The sequence below is a fragment of the Jaculus jaculus genome, chromosome 3 (assembly GCF_020740685.1).
Source record: "Jaculus jaculus isolate mJacJac1 chromosome 3, mJacJac1.mat.Y.cur, whole genome shotgun sequence".
In the NCBI taxonomy this organism is placed as follows: domain Eukaryota; kingdom Metazoa; phylum Chordata; class Mammalia; order Rodentia; family Dipodidae; genus Jaculus; species Jaculus jaculus.
In genome coordinates this window covers 102111074-102130539 of record NC_059104.1, presented here as the reverse complement: position 1 = coordinate 102130539, position 19466 = coordinate 102111074, and the positions used below count along the sequence as shown (strand labels likewise).

Below are 19466 nucleotides of genomic sequence, written 5' to 3'. Positions count from 1 at the left end.
CCTTGAATACTGAGGTCTGACTAAGGAGCATCCATTCATTCTCTCTCCAACAAAAAAGCATCAGGTTGTACAGACAATATGTCTCCCATTAAGGATTGGATCTTTCTGTGAGAAGCTGACAGGAAAGCTCTCTCTGTATGCCAACACGTTCTAAAGGTAATGGACTTCCAAAGCCTCATATTAGGTTTCCTTTTTCTTTTTTTTTTAATCAATTCAATTCAATTTCCGTTACAGTAATTCTTTTTTTTTTTTTTGTTTTTTTGAGGTAGGGTCTCACTCTAGCCCAGGCTAACCTGGAATTCACTATGTAGTCTCAGGGTGGTCTCAAACTCACAGAGACCCTCCTGCCCCGGCCAGTGGGGAGTCGAACAAGGACTCGAAGAGAAGCTAACCTGAATGGGGGGAGGCAAACGGACACAGTAAGGAGACCAAGCTAGGTATTTGTCAAGGTCTCGAAGTTTATTTTTACACATAGGTTTTTATAGGGTTGTAGGGGGAAGGAGTCATAATCAGGCCAGAGATCACAGGGTTACTGGCTAAATGCAATTTATTTGTTTCTTCATCAATTATCAGCAGCACCAGGAGAGGCTATCACCCAGGCGTAACGGCTTCTTCATTTCTGGTAATAGATCATTAGATGAGGAAATAGAAGCTTAACTTGCTATATGGCGATTTCTGTCAACACGGCTGAGGTTTGGTTCATAGCTCCCAACACCCTCCTACCTCTGCCTTCCAAGTGCCAGGATTACAGGCATGCGGCACCATGCCCAGCTTCCTTATAGTAATTATTGAGTGAGATTTATATAATCCACAAATATGCCTCAGAATGTATGATGACAAAATGATCCAAACAGTGCAGTGTTAACATTACATATGCTACTCACTAACTCTACCCAGCTGGAATGTCAAGATACTAATTACCCTTGCTCTTCCCTTTATGTTCCACCTCCCTTCTTTCCAACCCATTAAAGAAAAATAAACCCATACCAATGAAAACTAAAATTTTAAAACTGTAAAATCAAAGGCAGAATGTATCATTGAGAACAATCAATAAATACTTTAATAGGGAAAATATTCTGAATGGCATACCATAGGAGTTAATCACTGTACTTTTACCCTCCGAAAATATGGAGGCAGTGGTTCTCCCTAATCAGGTACAGGTAGGCTTCAACAGAAAAAAAGAAACTTGATCATACTGAAAACATCAGAAGCAGTATAAACCTTTACATGAATAACTCAAAGTCACAGTTTAGTAAAGAACTTATCAAAGCTCTAAGACTCACTGGCTGCAATAGCTGATAGAGATGTGGGACACATTCTATTCTATTCAGTGTCAAGTTACTTCAGTATGATGGGAAGTCGCCTGCCTAAAGTTCAGTGCTACTTAATTGGCTTTGTCACTGGCACAGCAAGTAAAAAATATCCCTTACCTCTTGTCCATACTTCACTGAATGACCAGAAGGAAGCAGCTCAATGTCACCCTCCACCATGGCCCCTTCCAAACATTCGTCTAAGTTGCGATAACCATTTACCTGGAGGGGATATTGGCCGAAGGTCTCGTTGTTACAAAAGGGCTTTCCTAAGCAAAGAGAGACACTGATTTTTAAAGCATCACTACAGCGATTGATATCTCCAAAGATAATACTTTCTAAAATTCTGAAACTTCCTGAGAACTCGTTAAGAATACACATAAGTCTCTTTGGTCATCTCTAGCTCACCAGTGGACCCAGGCATAAGCCATAGCAACTGCTGACGTGGCAAAAATGTAAGTGGCCACGCATATGTCTCCCAGGCACAAATCTTCCTGCCACCCATGAACAAACCTTGCCAAGAGAAGCCTTTATATTCAACCATCCAATTTACAAAAAGAGGGGCAGAGAGGACTAAAGTACATATCCTGTGAATGCAAACAGCAAAATTTCAGACATTAGGGGATATGACAAACCAATTTCTTCAAAACCTGTGTTGCCAGCCTGGGCTAGGAAACAAGTCTTTTGCCTCAAACAAGTAAATATGAAAGTATGGAGGTAGCATCTACAGTACTAAAAAGACATTTTATAGGTAAATCACACCTGGGAGATGGGGATATAGCTCAGTGGTAGACTGCTTATTCAATATTCACAAATCTCTGGGTTGCATTCCCAGCACAGAAAAAATAAAGTTGTACTTGGATATTGATTAAAAAAACAAACTATTGCCAGGCATGGTGGTGCATGCCTTTAATCCCAGCACTTGGGAGGCAGAGATAGGAGGATCGCCATAAGTTCGAGGCCACCCTGAGACTACATAGTGAATTCCAGGTCAGCCTGGGTTAGAGTGAGAACCTACTTCGAAAAACCAAAACAACAACACCGCTCCAAATATATAATATTAACAGTGGGCAAATAATAATATAGGGTTAAACAGGGGTTTGGCAGGGGATAGCTGGCCAGGAGCTGATAGGTACTGGTTTCATGGGTGTTTTTATACTGCTCTATTTGTATGTTTGAACTTCTCCACAGTTAAAGATAAAAATTATCTGTCCAATATACAGATTAACAAACCTCTAGAATAAACAAGTACTTTCAGCAGTTTGATTCAATAAATTCTTTTGCGAGCAGTGTTGCATCAGGAAAGGCAATAAGATCACTGTAATATCCGATATGAACACTAGCTGTGGCAGTGAAAATGATACCCAACTTAATATGACAACTTTTTAAAATTTCTTTATTAGAGAGATAGAGAGAATGGGCGTATCAGGGTCTCCAGAATGGGCGTATCAGGGTCTGCATGCACCACCTTGTGCATCTGGATTACATGGGTCCTGGGGAATAGAACCTGGGTTCGTTGGCAGCGTAACCGCTGAGCCATCTCTCCAGCCCCAATATGACAACTCTTAAGATGAAGATTGCACCCACTACACAGATGAAGAGACTAAAGACTCTGGTGCTCATCATTTGTTCAGTCACACAGATAAGAGGCAGAACCAGTCCTCAGATCTGGTGTATTGGACTGAAGTCTACTCTCTGAAAGAACACAGAGCAGGGCACAGGTAGCAATCAGGACAAGGAATTACCTTCATGAACCCCTTCAGTCAGGAAAGTACCATAGAATAGCTGCACCATGGGATTTTCAGATTTGTTCCTGGGACTGCTGCTATTTAAAAAAAAGGAGACAATTCTGTATCATTTGGATCAAACATGTGCTACACAAAAACCACGTGGCACTCTAAACAAAAAAGTCTATTTTCATCAACCAAATAGGAAATGAATTACTTCACTTAAACAGTGGTTAAACAAGTATGTGCCTAGCACTGTGCTGAAGATGCAAAGGCAGTAAGTAAAGCATGTTCCCTGGCCTTAAGGAGACTTACATATGCCAATAAATACAGGTATGTATATGCATGCAAACCATACTGCTACTTCTTATGATGGAAGCACACAAGGTAACTGAACTCTGAGGCTTTTACAAGTAATTCAAGTTTTCTCAGTGACACAGCAGAAGCAGAACGAAGCCCTTTAGTACTCTCCGCTTGAGTGCCGGCTGCCCCTTTGGCAGTACATTCAAACCTTTACTGTTGCTTTGCTCTTAAGTAAACGTTCATGCTGTTATTTGCAAAGTCATTTTATGATATTTAATTCTTCAATTTGGGCAAGCTATACTTAGTTAGAAAAGCAGGTTCTTAGCATCTTTATCAGGCATGAGCTAGATACTTCTGGTTCTGATTTTTACCTGTATTAGTAACTGAAGTGGTGAATACCTATCCTCTCCTCTGCACATACTATGCAGACTCCACAGTGATCTACATTAAATTTATTCTACATCTATACCACATTACCATCTAAAACTGATTTATGTTCCTTTAAACAAGCCTTACAACACAAGCTGGGTTAGTACTCCTTTAGTAAAAACGTGGCAGGCTAAAGGAACAGTCTCTATACCCAGAGAAGAAAGCCAAAATAATGGGCCTACACAGTCAGGAATAGCCCAGTAGCCACTATGAGGTTTGATAAATACATGCAATTTCTCCCATTATTTTCAGTGAGCGCTGTAAGTAGGAAGGATGGATGAACAAACTGTCAACACTCACTTAACATTAACAGCCAGCTGGAATGCATCCTCCAGCCAATCCAGGAGCTTATGCGTGAACTCACTCACATCTTGCTGGAAGAGAGCATAGAGCGCAGTAAGTCAGCTGCATTACTGTATTGTGCTCAGGGAAATGAAAACTTGCCCTTAACTTCAGAGATGAATTATGACTCTATTCCTATTAAACCAAGTATTTAAGGAGCAAACTTAATTAATATTTAGAAACAGTGGGATCTAGCAACTACAGACAAAATAGAAGGCGTGTTAGGTGACCTAAGATACGCCAAGGGTGGGAGCTGTAACTCAGCTACACCAGCCATATCCATGTGTGACAGAAAAACAAAAATAATAAAAAAAACAAAACAACAGACAAATCTTCCAGATAAGCCTTTTGAAAAAGACTCAAAGAACAGACTATACCCTTCTAGAACACTGAGACCTGAGTGAGAAAGGTGACTTACAGAATGTGGAGAATACTGGCTAGCTGTACAAACATTAGCTGGAATCCTAACCACCCCATGTGAGGAAGAAGTGGATTCTGTAACAGGTGGATTCTACTGTTAGTAGCAGGTAGAAAGGCAAGCCCAATTTAAGGTCTAAATGAGAAAAAAAATGCTCAGAAAAACTGCTTAGATTTGTGCTTTGGTTTTTGATACAGGGAATCATGTAGCCCAGGCTGCCCTGTAACTCAGTCGCAGTCAAATGTTCTACCCCTGAGCTATACCCCCTCTCTTTGCCCTGTAACTCAATATGTAGCAGAGGATAATTCCTAATCCTCCTAACATTTCCCAAGGGCTGGGATTACAGGCATGAGCCACCAAGCCTGTTTTGGTGGTTTTAGAAATGGGATGTCTGCTCTGGAGTGGTGACAATCCTGTATTCCCAGACACAGGGGACTGAGACAGGAGGATCATGAGTTGAAGGCCAACCTGTGACATAGTGAGACCCTGTCTCAAACTAAAACAAACCTAACCCTAACCCTAACCCTAACCCTAACCCTAACCCTAACCCTAACCCTAACCCAAACCCAAACCCAAACCCAAACCCAAACCCAAACCTAAAACCAAACCAAACCAAACCAAACCAAACCAAACCAAACCAAACTAAACTAAACTAAAGCCAGGCAAGGTGGCTCACACCTATAATCCCTATACTTGGGGGCTGAGGTAGGAGGATTGCTGAATTCAAGGCAAGTTGAGTTCCAGGTCAGCCTGGGCTAGCATGAGACCCTGCCTCAGACACAAAAAGAGCACCTAAGATTTCTTTCTGAGACCCTTTCCTGTTCTCAGTGACCCTTTGCTATGACTTACAAAGGTATTGTTCAAACTCTTTTCTGCTTGGACAGCCTCTGTACCCCATCTACTTGCAGCAATCCTCCTCCACCTGCCTCCTGAGTTCTGGTATTAAGGTATGGGTCACCACACCCAGGTAGTCTACTTTTCTTCCAAGTACTATTTCTTCTTCTTTTAAGAACTGCCAGAACCATGGAACTCTTGCTCATGCACACGTGCTGGACCTCTTGTCACCTGTTCTGAAAGTAAAATAAAGGCAGTGACCCTGCTTGATACACACCTGAAATGAGCACTATCACTGTGACATTAACAAAGGGTGGCTTCAGACTCAAGAGTGAAAAACAAGACAAGAGAATAAGAATTCTGAGTACCTGCTGCTCCTCTGATGACCGGAACGCTCCCTTTAACAGATCCAGGGCTGCAGAAGGGTCTACAAATTTCCGATTTGTTCCCATCATTAGAGCAAACAAATACTGAAGCTCTTGCATAAACACAATATTTCTCTTTTCCTACAGAAAAGATAGTCATGCAGAAACTTACATCATCTTTTTGGAAAATTAGAATAAAGAGAAAAGCTGTCAATAATCACTCTCTAATTAACACTGACCAAGTTTCAGGTCAGTTAGGTCTCAGACTACTCCACAGGGACAATGATAAGGACTGCCTAGATGGTCCCCACTCTACCAAAACCTGTATCCACATGAGGCTGAGGAAGGCTATAAATGTGGCCCAACACAAAATCATAAACTTACTTAAAACATGGTGATGGGGTTGAAGAGATAGCTCAGTGGGTAAGAGCATTTACTGAGCAAGCATAACAACCTGAGCTTCATACCCAGCACCCAAGTAAAAGGCTAGGCAGGTCCACACATGCTTGTGACCTCAGGGCTGAAGGGAATGGAGAAAGAAGGATGGGGGGGGGGGGGGGGCTGGTCAACTACTCTATCTGAAAAACAGCAAGTGCTAAATTCAGTAAGAAACTCTGTCTCAAGAAAATAAGGCAATGATAGCCAGCTGTGGTGGTGCACACCTTTAGTCCTAGCACTCGGAAGGCAGAGGTAGGGGGACTGCCATGAGTTTGAGGGCACCCTGAGACTACATAGTGCGTTCCAAGTCAGCCTGCGCTAGAGTGAGACCCTACCTTGAAAAAAAAAAAAGAAAGAAAAGAAGGCAAATAAGGCAATGAGCCGGGTGTGGTAGTGCGCACCGCACTCAGGAGGCACAGGTGGGAGGATCGCCACGAGCTGGAGGCCATCCTGAGATAAAGGAAGACACTCAATGTCCTCCCTCTGTCCTCTAACATGCTCAGGCAACTGTGTATGCACACACGCGCGCGCACACACACACACACACACAAACATTATGAGAATTTTTTTTTTTCTTTGTGAGGTAGGATCTCACTCTCCCCCAAGCTGATCTGGAATTCACCATGTAGTCTCAGGGTGGCCTTGAACTGGTGACGATCCTTCTACTCTGCTGCCCGAGTGCTGGGATTAAAGGTGTGTACCACCACACCCAGCTGCATTTTCCAATTTTTAAATGTAATTAAACACTGTGATACCAAAGAGTGAACTCTATAGGTAACAATATCATATTGCAATATCAAAAGTTTGGGCATACCTGCCAATGAGTCAAACCAAAGAGTAACTATGTAAAGCCAAGTTGGCTGCTGTGGGAAAGACAGATCAGTCTGCTCTCAGCATCTGTTCCAAGTCTCTCTCCCATCAGGACAAGGTACTATAGCAAGATGACATGAGGAAGGGTGACTGGATAACAGAGAGAAGTAAGAAAAATTTCTTCTAGGATGGCCCAGACCTCTGTCTCTGGCATCCCTCCACCTGAGTGGCCAATGGCAGGGCAGAGAGCACCCACAGCAAACAGAGCCATTAACGTCCTCACAAGGGGTAACATTGCCAAGATCAGCACAGTACTACTTCAAATTTTTTTTCTCTAAATATTACGTCTTTCAAATCCTTACTTCTTGTCACTAAAAAGGATGAAGAGTGATTTAGAAATGAAAACAAAAGGGCTGGAGAGGTGGCTTAGTGGTTAAGGCAGTTGACTACAAAGTGTAAGGACCCAGGTTTGATTCCCCAGTACCCACGTAAGCCAGCTACACAATGTGGCACATGTGTATGGAGTTCGTTTGCAGTGACTGGAAGCCCTGGTATACCCATTTTTTTTCTCTCTCTCTTTCAAATAAATAAATAAGTAAATAAAAGAAATGCAAACAAAGGCTAGGGAGATGGTTCAGCGATAAAAAGCACTTGCCACAAGGACCTGAGTTCAGATCTCAGAACCACATAAAGTCAGATGCAGTGATGTAACTATCTGTAACCTCAGCACAGCTATGGCAAGATGGAATGCAAGGGCAGAATTCCATAAGCACACAGACCAGCTAGCTTGGCAAACAAGAGACCCCGTCTCAAACAAGGTAGAAGGCAAAGACCAACACGTGTCCTGACCACCATAAGCACACTGTGGTATGCATGCTCACATACATACAAACACACACAAAAAGAAACGCAAGCAGGTTTGAGCACAAGCTAGAGTATCATGGCTGTCATCTTCAGATAGATGTTGGAACCTTTTGAGATGAAAGCAAACAGTAAAGAATTTCTCAATGCCAACTTACTGTGTGACTCCGGCAATTTTCAAGTATATTCTGTGGCAGACTATAGCTAAGAACAAGTCTTCTAAACTCAGGCAACTGAAAGAGAGACTAAAAACACAGAAATAAATTCATAGCCTTCTTTCAATAAACAGCAAAAGAAAAAAAATGCTTTTCATTTCATTTTATTATATATTTTTAATGAACTGCCATATACCTGCTATTCAGGCTGGTCAGTCTGTCTATTTGTCTATCAACCATCTATCATGTGCACTTGCCCTAGCATGCCTGTGGAGGTCAGAGGGTGATTTTAAAGAGCCTGTGCCCCAACTTCTTTGACAGGCTCTCTTGCTATTCCAAAGGAAACTGCCAAACTGCAAAGGGCAGACACTAGCTGACCCACTGACTCTACTTCACACTGCTGTAGGCACACTGGGATCACAGATGTATGCAAAACAGTGCGTCTGGCTTTACATGGATGCTGGGAATAGAACCCAGGTGGGCAGACTTTTCAAGCAAGGACCTTTACCAATGAGCCATCTCCCAGCCCCATCAATTTACTTTTTGATTTTTGGTTTCTTTGTTTACAAGACAAGATCTTCTACACAGTCCAAGCCTGCCTCAAGCTGGTTATATAACTGAGGCTACTGTGAACAGGAGTTTCCTGCCCTAGTCTCCTGGCTACCAGGATTACAGGTGTTTTGGCTTGTAGTTTGATTTTCTTTGAGATAGGGCATTGCTCCAGTAGCCCAGGTTGGCTTCAATTTTGGGAATTCTCTTTCCTCAGATTTCACTCTATCACGTGTGAGGATTATAGGCATAAGCCACTACACCTTGCTGTGCTTGAGGCCTGGTTTCTGGTCCAGCCTGGCCTCAAACTCACTATGTAGCCAAGGATTACTACTGGTCCTTTCCCCCTCCTTCTGAATGCTGGGTTTACAGACATGCACTATCAAAACCAGTTTTTATGCAGTGCTAGAGAACAAACCCAGGGCTTCATAAATGCTAGGCAAGCACTCTACCAACCTAAGTTATTTCTCCAGCCTGCTTGACATACTTGATCATCCAATTCTAGTTGTCTAAGCAATTTTTCACTTTAAACAAGTCTTGAACCTGGGTCATTTTATTTGTGGTCCATCTATCTTCAATGCTCCTTTTTGTTTGTTTCAAGGTAGGCTCTCAGTCTAGCTCAGACTGACCTGGAACTCACTTTGTAGTTCCAGGCTGGCCTCACAGTGATCCTTCTACCTCTATCCCTAAGTGCTGGGATTAAAGGTGTGTACCACCACACCTGGATGGCAATGTTCTTTACACAGTTACATGACCCATGCCCTAGCCATCTTCAGTCTTCTGCACAAACATCCATGTTATCAGACAAGCCACACCTGAACAACCCATGCAAGCAGCAGCCCTTCCACTCTATGTGAAGTCTCCAGCGTGCTCAAGCTGCTTCATGTGGTCTTTCTATTTCTCATTACCATCTGGTAATGCTGACAGACTACCTCACTGTTTTCAAAGTAAACCCAGCAAAGTGGGGGTTTATTTATTCACTGTTTCTTAGATCCTAATCCGGGCCAGGCACATAATAAGATTAATACACTGTGTTTTGATGAATGTACTATAAGTGTTTTGACTTGAGCAGCTGACTGGGTGCCATAAACCATGACAGAGAAGCCTGCAGGCAGAGGTCAGATAGGGCACTGTAATCATGTTAAATTTATGGTGCCCAAGAGATAGTTTTAGGACTAGAGAGATGACTCAGTGGTTCAAGGCGCTGGCTTGCAGACTGGGTTAGAGTCCCCAGTACCTACAGAAAGCCAGACACACAAAGTGGCAATGCATCTGGAATTTGTTTGCAGCAGCAGGAGGCCCTGGTGTGCATGTGCACACACACACTCTCACTCACAAATAAATAAGTTTTTATTATTTTTATGATTTTTGTTTTTCAAAGTAGGATCTCACTCTAGTTCAGGATGACCTGGAATTCACTATGTATTCTCAGGCCTTGAACTCACAGCAATCCTCCTACCTCTGCCTCCTGAGTGCTGGGATTAAAGGCCTGCACTACCACACCTGGCTATTTTTTTTGTTTATTTTTATTTATTTGAGAGTGACACAGAGAGAAAGAGGCAGATAGGTAAAGAGAGAGAGAGAGAATGGGCGCGCCAGGGCCTCCAGCCACTGCAAACGAACTCCAGACGCGTGCGCCCCCTTGTGCATCTGGCTAACGTGGGTCCTGGAGAATTGAGCCTCGAACCGGGATCCTTCGGCTTCACAGGCAATCGCTTAACCGCTAAGCCATCTCTCCAGCCCACACCTGGCTATTTTTATAATTTTAAAAATTTATTTATTTTATTCGGGGGGGGGGGGAAGGGAGGGGGGAGAGAGAAAATGGGAGTGCCAGGGCCTTCAGTCCTTGTAAATGAAATCCAGATGCATACAACAACCTTGTGCATCTGGCTTAGGTAGGTCCTGGGGAACAGAACCTGGGTCCTTTGGCTTCACTGCCAAATGTCTTAACCACTAAGCCATCTCTACAGACTGATAAATACAATTTTAAAAGGGGGGGGGGCCAGGAGAAATGTCTTAGCAGTTAAGGCACTTGCCAGTGAAACCTAAGGGCACAGGTTCCATTCCCCCATATCCATGTAAGCCAGATGCACAAGGTGGCTCATGCTTCTGGAGTTTGTTTGCAGTAGCTGGAGGTCCTGGCACACCCATTCTCTCTCTCTCTGCCTCTTTCTGTCTCAAAAAAATAAATAAAGTAAAAAAAATAGTAAAATAAAAAAGATATTCATTTAAAAAAAAATTGGGGGCTGTAGAAATGGCTTAGCAGTTAAGGTGCTCATCTGTGAAGCCTAAGAACCCAGGTCCAACTTCCCAGGACCTATATAAGCCACTCACAAAGTGAAACATGCTTCTGGAGTTCATCTGCAGTGGCTGGAGACCCTAGAACACCCATATTCATTCTTTCTCTCTCTCTCAAATAAATAATTTAAATATATATCTATTTGAGAAAAAGAAGGAGAGAGGGATTGAGAATGGGCATGCCAGAGCCTCCTGCTATTGCAAACAAACTCTAGACACATGTGCCACTTTGTGCATCCGGTTTTACATGGGTACTTTTGCAAGTAGTGCCTTAGCCACTGAGCTATTGCTCCACCCCCAAAAAAGATTTGCCTGAAAAAAAGAACTGAGGTTCAATTCTCCAGGACCCATGTAAGCCAGATGCACAAGGTGGCACATGCATCTGGAGTTCATTTACAGTGGATGAAGGCCCTGGTGCACCCATTTTCTTTATCTGCCCACCCCTTAACAAATACATGAATTAAAAACCCAAGGCATTTCCAGGGCTGGAGAGATGGCTTTGCAGTTAAGGCACTTGCCTACAAAGCCAAAGGACCCAGGTTCAATTCTCCAGGACCCACATAAACCAGATGCCCAAAGTGGTACATGCATTCAGAGTCAATCTGCAACAGCTAGAGGCCCTGGTATTATCATTATATATATCATTCCCCCGACTCTCAAATAATAATAAAAAAATTTTAAAAGACATTTCCAGAGAAAGCTATTTCTTTCTAGGGAAGTCTATACACCTGCTTGTTTTATTACCACCCAATGTGGTAATGACTCCAAGATGCTATCTGCAACCTTCATGTCATCATGTCATACTATATCATATCATTTCATCATGTCATTGCTCATGTCATTTCATCATGCCATATTTTATGTCATTTCATTTCTTTCCTTCTTTTTTTTTGGTGTTTTGAGATAGGGTCTCTAGCCAGACTGACCTTCAACTCTTTCTATCGTCCCAGGCTGGATCCTTCTCCTACCTCTGCCTCCTGAGTGCTGGGATTAAAGGTGTGTGCCACCACACCAAGCTCACATTTCTTTTCTGAATTACAAATGTGTATAGTTTTAACTGCCTATATGGTACCTGTGGAAGCATTACACAGGTATCTCAAGTGTCTACAAGTACAATGAAACCTCCAAACACATACCCAATTATCCTCCTCTAATATCAAACATTACTATAATCAACCTGGCTACTGAGCTTTGAAACCTTCTAGTCGTTTGCAGTCCACTCCTGGAAATATTCACCAAGTGTTATAGTTTTGATTGTCTCAATACCTCAAAAATGTTTTCACAGGGATGGGATTGAGCACGGTAAAGTGGTGACCTATCATACAAAACACCCTGGGTTCAATCTTTAGCATGGTGGGAGGGGCAGAAAATTTAAACAGCAAAGCAAGGTGGCTCATGTCTGAAATCCCAGCACCTGGGAGGTGAAGAGAGGCAGATCACACCTTTGAGGCCACCCTGGGGCTACATAGTTGAAACCACCTTTAAAAAAAAAAGAGGGCTGGAGAGATGGCTCAGCAGTTAAGGTACTTGCCTGCAAAACCTAAAAACTGGGTTTGATTCCCCAGTACAGACGTAAAAACAGATGCACAAAGTTGTATATACCTCTGGAGTTCGTTTGTAGTGCTACAGGCCATTCTTGCTGTCTCTCTTCTCTCTCTCTGCTTGCAAATTTTATATATACATGTATATATTTTATTTTATTTTTTAAAGAGAAGCTGGAGAGATGGCTTAGAAGTTAAGGCACTTACTTGAAAGCCTGATATCCTGGATTCTATTTCCCAGTACTGATGTAAAGCCATATCCACAAAGTGGCACATGTGTCTGGAGCTCATTTGCAGTGGCAGGAGGCTCTGGCATGCTCACTCTTTCTATGTGCCCCATCCCATCATAAAAAAAAAAAAAAAAGGCTGGAGAGATGGCTTAGGGGTTAAGCATTTGCATGTGAAGCGTAAGTGCCCTGGTTCGAGGCTCGATTCCCTAGTACCCACGTAAGCCAGGATGCACAAGGTGGCACATGCATCTGGAGTTCATTTGCAGTGGCTACAGGCCCTATGTGCCCATTCTCTCTCTCTCTCTCCCTGCCTCTTTCACTCCCTGTCACTCTCAAATAAATAAATAAAAATAAACAACAACAACAAAAAATTTAGCCAGCCATGGTGGGTGTATGCCTTTAATCCAAGCACTTAGGAGACAGAGGTAGGAGGAGTCTCATAAGTTTAAGGCCAGTCTAGGACTACATACAGAGTGAGTTCCAGGTCAGCATGGGCTAGAGTGAAACCCTACTTCAAATAACCAAATAAATATATATATATTTTTAAAGTATTTTATTTCTTTCCCCCAAGATATCTGCATGCTTCTACTCCAGGCCACCTTTTATAGTGTTCATTCCAAGCCATCTTAACAACATTCACTAACTGCTTATCCTAAGCAATATATTCACAAATGCATAGCTCATCTTTAGTAGTATACGATTTAGACATCAAGACAGTATAAATCTAAAACAAAAAAAGTAACTATGACACAGTAGTATAGCAATAACTACTCAATCTTATATACCTGCCTCTCTAGCCTCACCTTGTTGGGTTTTTTTGTTTCATTTTGTTTTGAGACAGAAGCTTATGCAGCCCAGGATTGTTCAGAACTCACTATATAGCCATTGCTGGCCTTGAACCACAGACCACTCTGTTTCTAACATCCTAGTGCTGGAATTATAGGAGTGTACTCCTTCACCCAGCTGTTTTAACTTTTCTTCTGAAGTTTACCTCTTCTATTTCAGTTTGGGGGTGGGGAGATGGTCCAGTGGTTAAAGGCATTTGCTTGCAAAGCCTACCAGCCCAGGTTCAATTCCCCAGCACCCACAAAAAGCCAAATGCAAAAAGTGGTACAAGCATGATGTGTTTATAATGACAAGACAGACACATACAAATAAAAAAGCTTTTTTCAATTACAAAATCATTTTCAGGGGCTGGAGAGATGGCTTAGCAGTTAAGGCACTTGCCTGTGAAGCCCAAGGATCCAGGTTCAATTCCCTAGTATCCACATAAGCTAGATGCACAAGGTAGCACATGTGTCTGGAGTTTGTTTGCAATGGCTAGAGACCCTCCATGCCCATTCTTTTCTATCTGCCTCTTTCTCTCAAATAAAAAAAAAATTAAATCATTTTCAGAAGACATATCTTCTCTCTAAAATATCATACCTGAATAACAGCACTGAACCAACATGTGTTTCCAACATTTTTCAGTCCTACTGGCCAACCATCCACTCTCCTCCAGTCATTAGGATTGGGATTTTCTCCCCAGACTTCACAACGTTTTCTCTTTGAGCGTTTAATTTCTGCAGAAGTTGCCTCGTGCATCCTATGTCATGCCAACATAGCACACAGAAAAAAAGAAAATTATTAAAACTGGTAACTTTGCACAATCAAACTGCTACAAAAATTTATTCATGGCCACATTAATAGCTGTAAGACTGTACATAAGTGAAGAGCAATGTTTGAACACAAAACCCAATCCTTCCATAATAGAGACTATTATTATTAAGGTCCATGATGAAAATGAGTCAAGTCTCAAGCTTATTTAAGACTACACCATTAAGAGTTTTCATTTGTTGGGAGCTGGGAAAATGGCTCAGCAGGTGAAGGCAATTGCTTGCAATGTCAGCTGGCCTAGGTTCAATTCCTTAGCATCCACAGAAAGCCAGAGGCAAAGTGGCTCAGGTCACTTTGATCCTAAGAAGCCTATGACAGTGGGAGGCATAGCTAGAAGAATCTGCAGCCCACAAGCCAGCTAGTCGGCCACTGACAGAAAAAAAAACAAAACAAGAGAAACCCTGCCTCACATATGTTCCAATGCAGGGACTAACACCCTGAGGTTGTCCTCTGACCTCCACCTACTCATTGTGGTACACAAACCACATACATACACAAATAAAATTACTTTTTGAAGTTTCATTTTCATCCAGTGTGCTGTGTAAGAGCTTGCTATTGAAACAGGCAGGAGAGAAACTGTTTTAAAAGTAGGAAACTCCTCATTGCCCAGCACATAACACCTTGCCCTATGTTTCCCTGAAAAAAACAAAACAAAAATAACTGAAAAATATAAACAAACATGTCCAGAAACTGAAAATGGATGTCTACCAACAGCAGATAATCACCGTTTTAACACCAATTCAAACTTACAGCCCCTAGTCATCAGATACAATGTAGGTGAATGATAACTTTCAGTTAAAAACAACCAACACGAAGGGCTGAAGAGATGGCTTAGTGTTTAAGCACTTGCCTGTGAAGCCTAATCAAGGCTCAGTTCCCCAGGACCCACGTTAGCCAGATGCACAAGGGGGCGCTTGCATCTGGAGTTCATTTGCCATGGCTGCAAGCCCTGGCATGCCCATTCTCTCTCTCTCTCTCTCTCTCTCTCTCTCTCTCTCTCTACCTGCCTCTTTCTCTTCCTGTTGCTCTCACTAAAAAAAACCAAAAAACCATAAAAAAAAACCAACCAACACGGACTGGGGAAATAAGTCACTTGCTTGCAAAGCCTGCCAGCCTGGGTTTGATTCCCCAGGACCCACATACAGCCAGATACACAAAGTGGCACATGTATCTGGAGTTCATTTGAAGTGGCAAGAGGCCCTGGTGTGCCCATTCTCTCCGTCTCTAGTTACAAATAAATAAGTAAGCCCAGGCTGACCTGGAATTCACTAGGTAGTCTCAGGGTGGCCTCAAACTCACAGAAATCCTACTTCTGCCTCCCAAGTGTTGGGATTAAAGGTGTGTGCCACCGTGCCCGGCTATATTTGGCTTCTTCAAAAGTGAACCAAAGCTGGTATGTTGGCACACACTTGGACTCTCAGCACCTGGGCTGAGGAAAGATGATCATGAGTTTGGGCTAACCTGAGCTATGAAACCTGGTCTCAAAAAAGAAAAGAAAAATGTGAACCAGAGAGTAAAGTAAGCTAAGGAGCTTCTCCTTAAATTTTATTCTGGTACCATTAAAGGAGCTTCACAGAATTATCCCTGAATGGCTTTCCCAGAGCTCTTGCCTTTGACCTACACACATGAAGTGGGGAACAAAGATCTTAAACTAAAACAGTAACCTGCTGAGATCTCCTGCATCAGCTTGAATTTTGGGAGACTCCAGTAGACTCAAAGCAATGGCAGCCTGAAGATCATCTTTGCTGTCATGAGTAAGGTCTATCACTTCTGCAAGAGAAATAAAAATTTAATTAATCTTCATTCAGAAAACTGTCCTCACTGGAGAGTAAGAAAAATGGTAGAAGCATTCCCTGAATAAGATATCCTCCAGTTTTCACTACAATGGCTCATCTGTGTAATATGAATTCTGTTAGCCTGTCACTATGTCAAATGAATAACTTACACCAAAACTGTATCCTCACTTCACCATGTCCAGAAGTAAGCTCCTGAAATGCAACACATCAATATTCCAGAAAGTAAAAAATGTATTCCACATTTGTAGGTTACACGGTCTCTATCATCCCAATATATTGGCTAAATATAGAACATTCAAGGAGCAGATCCCACATGATTCTAGAGCACAGAAGACCTATTAAACTCACTTTATGAAGTCTGCATAAGATCTAGTGAAAAGAGGTAAGAAGCCAGGTACCTCAAAGTCACAGGCCCTCAAAGACAGGATTCCTCACACTAATTCACCCACTGACCATCTGCTTTTGTCCATTGTTCTCCCCATTTCTTATATTCACAACTTTCTTAAACTTTGGTGGGCTCTCCTTATAGCGGAGCAATCTAACCTTACCTTTCCACCTATCAGACACACCTGGATGCATTTACATGGACTTACCAGTCTGTACTTGTCCAATGTCCAATTTCCAAAATCATCACCTGTAAATGTCCTGAACCAAGAAATGCCCCCATAATCCTGACTGCTACTTGGCAACTCTTTTCAAGTCCTCCTGTCATGGGACCTTTGTTTTAATTATCTTCAATAAATCCTGTCTGCATAAAACTCATTTGAGTGTCCTCTGTGCCATTCTACATGATTGGCAGATGAAGAACTTGAGAGTCACTGGCTTTGGGGAGTTTCCATGCCTGCTGAATGCCTACCACTTAATACCCAAACCACACCATTCCAGAGCTGAAAAAGGCTAGTGCTCTTAAAATCTGCAACACTAGACTAGAAAGATGGCTTAGTAGTTAAGGTGCTTGCCTGCAAAGCCTAAGGACTCATTTTCAACTCTCCCGGTCCCAAGCAATCCAGACACACAATGTGACATGAGTGTACAACGTTGCACATGCATACAAGGTAGTGCATGCGTCTGCAGTTTGATTACACTAGCTGGAACCCTGGTGTGCCAATTCTTTCTCTTTCTCTCTGATAAAAAATATTTTAAAAAGCTGCAACAACAGTACACACAGAATAGTAACAGCAAAAACAGGAAAAATGACAAACTCACACTTGATCATAAATGCCACATATACACATATATATGTAGAAAGATTAGGAATTCAAGGCCAGCCTGGGCTATATGAGACCCTATCTTGAAAAAAAAAAGGTGAGGGCTAGAGAGATGTCTCAGTGGTTAAAGACATTTGCTTGCAAAGCCCAATGGCAGAGGTTCTATTCCACAGTACCCATATAAAGCCATTCAACAGTGGTACATGCCTTTTTCTCTCCCTTCCTCTCCCTCTTTCTCTATCTCAAAAAAATTTACACACACAGATACACACACACACACATGTATATGTACACACACACATGCCAGGCATGATGGTGCACACCTTTAATCTCAGCAGAGAGGAGGATGAGGTAAGAGATATGTGGTATTTTGATTCAGGTGCCTCTCCATAAACTATGTGTTCTGAATGTTAGGTCCCCTGCTGGTGGCAACTTGAGAACTGGAGCCTCCTGGAGGCAATGTCTTGTTGGAAGCAGGTTTATGGGTGTTATAGACAGCTTCCCCTTGTCAGTGTCTGACATACTCTCCTGTTGCTATTGTGTACCTGATGTTGGCCAGGAGGTGATGTCCACTCTCTGCTCATGCCACAGTTTCCCCTGCCATCATGGAGCTTCCCATCAAGACTATAAACCAGAATCAATTCTTTCCTCCCATAAAATGTTTTTGGTCAGGTACTTTCTGCCAGCAATGTGAAGCTAAATGCAACAGGATCTCCCTGTTTGCTTTGTTTTTTCAAGGTAAGGTCTCACTCTAGCCCAGGCTGACCTGAAATTCACTCTGTAGTCCTAGGGTGGCCTCACACTACAGCAATCCTCTTATCTCTGCCTCCCAAGTGTTGGGACTAAAGGTGTATGCCAGCACACCCAGCATATTTTTATTTATTTGTTTTTAATTATTATTTCAGAGCGACAGACAGAGGGAGAAAGAGGCAGAGAGAGAAAGACAGAGGGAGAAGGGGCACACCAGGGCCTCCAGCCACTGCAAAGGAACTCCCAATGCATGCGCCCCCTTGTGCATCTGGCTAACGTGGGTCCTGGGGAATCGAGCCCTGAACTGGGGTTCTTAGGCTTCACAGGCAAGCGCTTAATTGCTAAGCTATCTCTCCACCCCAACACCCAGCATATTTTTAAAATGTATTTACTTGAGAGACAGAGTGAGTGTGCCAGAGCCTCTAGCTGCTGCAACTCTACATACATGCACCACACTGTGCATCCAACTTAACATGAGCACTGGGAAATTGAAGCCAGGACCAGCAAGCTTTGCAATCAAGTGCCTTTAACCATTGAAGCCATCTTCTCAGCCCAAGAGTATTCTTAGGTTGAGAAAAACTATCCATGAGTAGCATATGGCAAGTCAGGCCTAGTGGCACAGGGTCATAATCCCAGCTGCTCAGAAGAATACCACAGGTGTATGGAAAAATCCAAGGCCAATCTCAGCTAGCTCATGAGCTCAAGGTCAACCTGTGCAACTTTATGAGACTCTGTCTTAAAATAGAAAATTAAAAAAGGTTGGGTGGGGATGAGGGAGTACCTTAGTGTTAGACTTTGCCTAGCATGTCTGAGAATCGAGGTTCAATCTCCAGTACCAAAGTAGGTGGGGGACACAGAGTGTGGCAGATTTTGATAATTATGGAGCCTGTCTTGGCTGTGGGCAGGCTTACCTTTAGACTAGAGAACCAGCCTCTCAACAGTCACTAAAACTCCTGAAGCCAGTGGCTCTGAGTCTGTCTCCCTCCTCTGTCACAGAAAGGCAAACAAGGAGAGGAGCAGGACATACAAAGAAGAGTATAAGGAAGGTTTTCTGGAAAGAGAACAGAGCACTCTGCAGAAGAGGAAGAGAACTGAAAGAATATGGAACCAGTATGAGTCACTGGTGACTTGTATGGAAATTAGGCAACAAACAGGTACAGAGATAGATGTAGATATCTCTCTATATATATTTTCAGACCCAAGAGAAATATATATATGCAGAGCCATGATGAATAACACACACTGTAATCTCAATACTCAAGAGGCGGAGGCAGGAGAATCATGAATTCAAGGCCCAGCCTAGGTTATGGGGCACCCTGTCTAAAAATATATATGTGTGTGTTGGGGGGAGACCTGGAGAGAAAGTTCAGTGGTTAAAGATGCAAAGCCTGACAGTCTGGATTTGATTCCCCTGTACTCACATAAAGCTAGATGCACAAAGTGGCA

At 42.7% G+C, this 19466-nt stretch overlaps 1 protein-coding gene across 6 annotated transcripts in view; it reads right to left on the bottom strand.

The window, feature by feature from the left end:
* Usp28 (ubiquitin specific peptidase 28) overlaps positions 1–19466 on the bottom strand; it is a 101705-nt gene that overhangs the window by 37639 nt on the left and 44600 nt on the right. For 4 of the 6 annotated variants that reach the window (XM_045145566.1, XM_045145562.1, XM_045145564.1 and 1 more), the window contains 7 exons: positions 15931–16036; positions 14036–14195; positions 7996–8082; positions 5732–5869; positions 4070–4143; positions 3056–3135; positions 1431–1579 (listed from right to left, as the gene is read on the bottom strand). In XM_045145566.1, coding sequence (XP_045001501.1) covers positions 1431–1579; positions 3056–3135; positions 4070–4143; positions 5732–5869; positions 7996–8082; positions 14036–14195; positions 15931–16036 — 794 coding nt within the window. The remainder of the gene's footprint in view (positions 1–1430; positions 1580–3055; positions 3136–4069; positions 4144–5731; positions 5870–7995; positions 8083–14035; positions 14196–15930; positions 16037–19466) is intronic. The other 2 variants (XM_045145563.1, XM_045145565.1) reach the window with 1 other exon arrangement.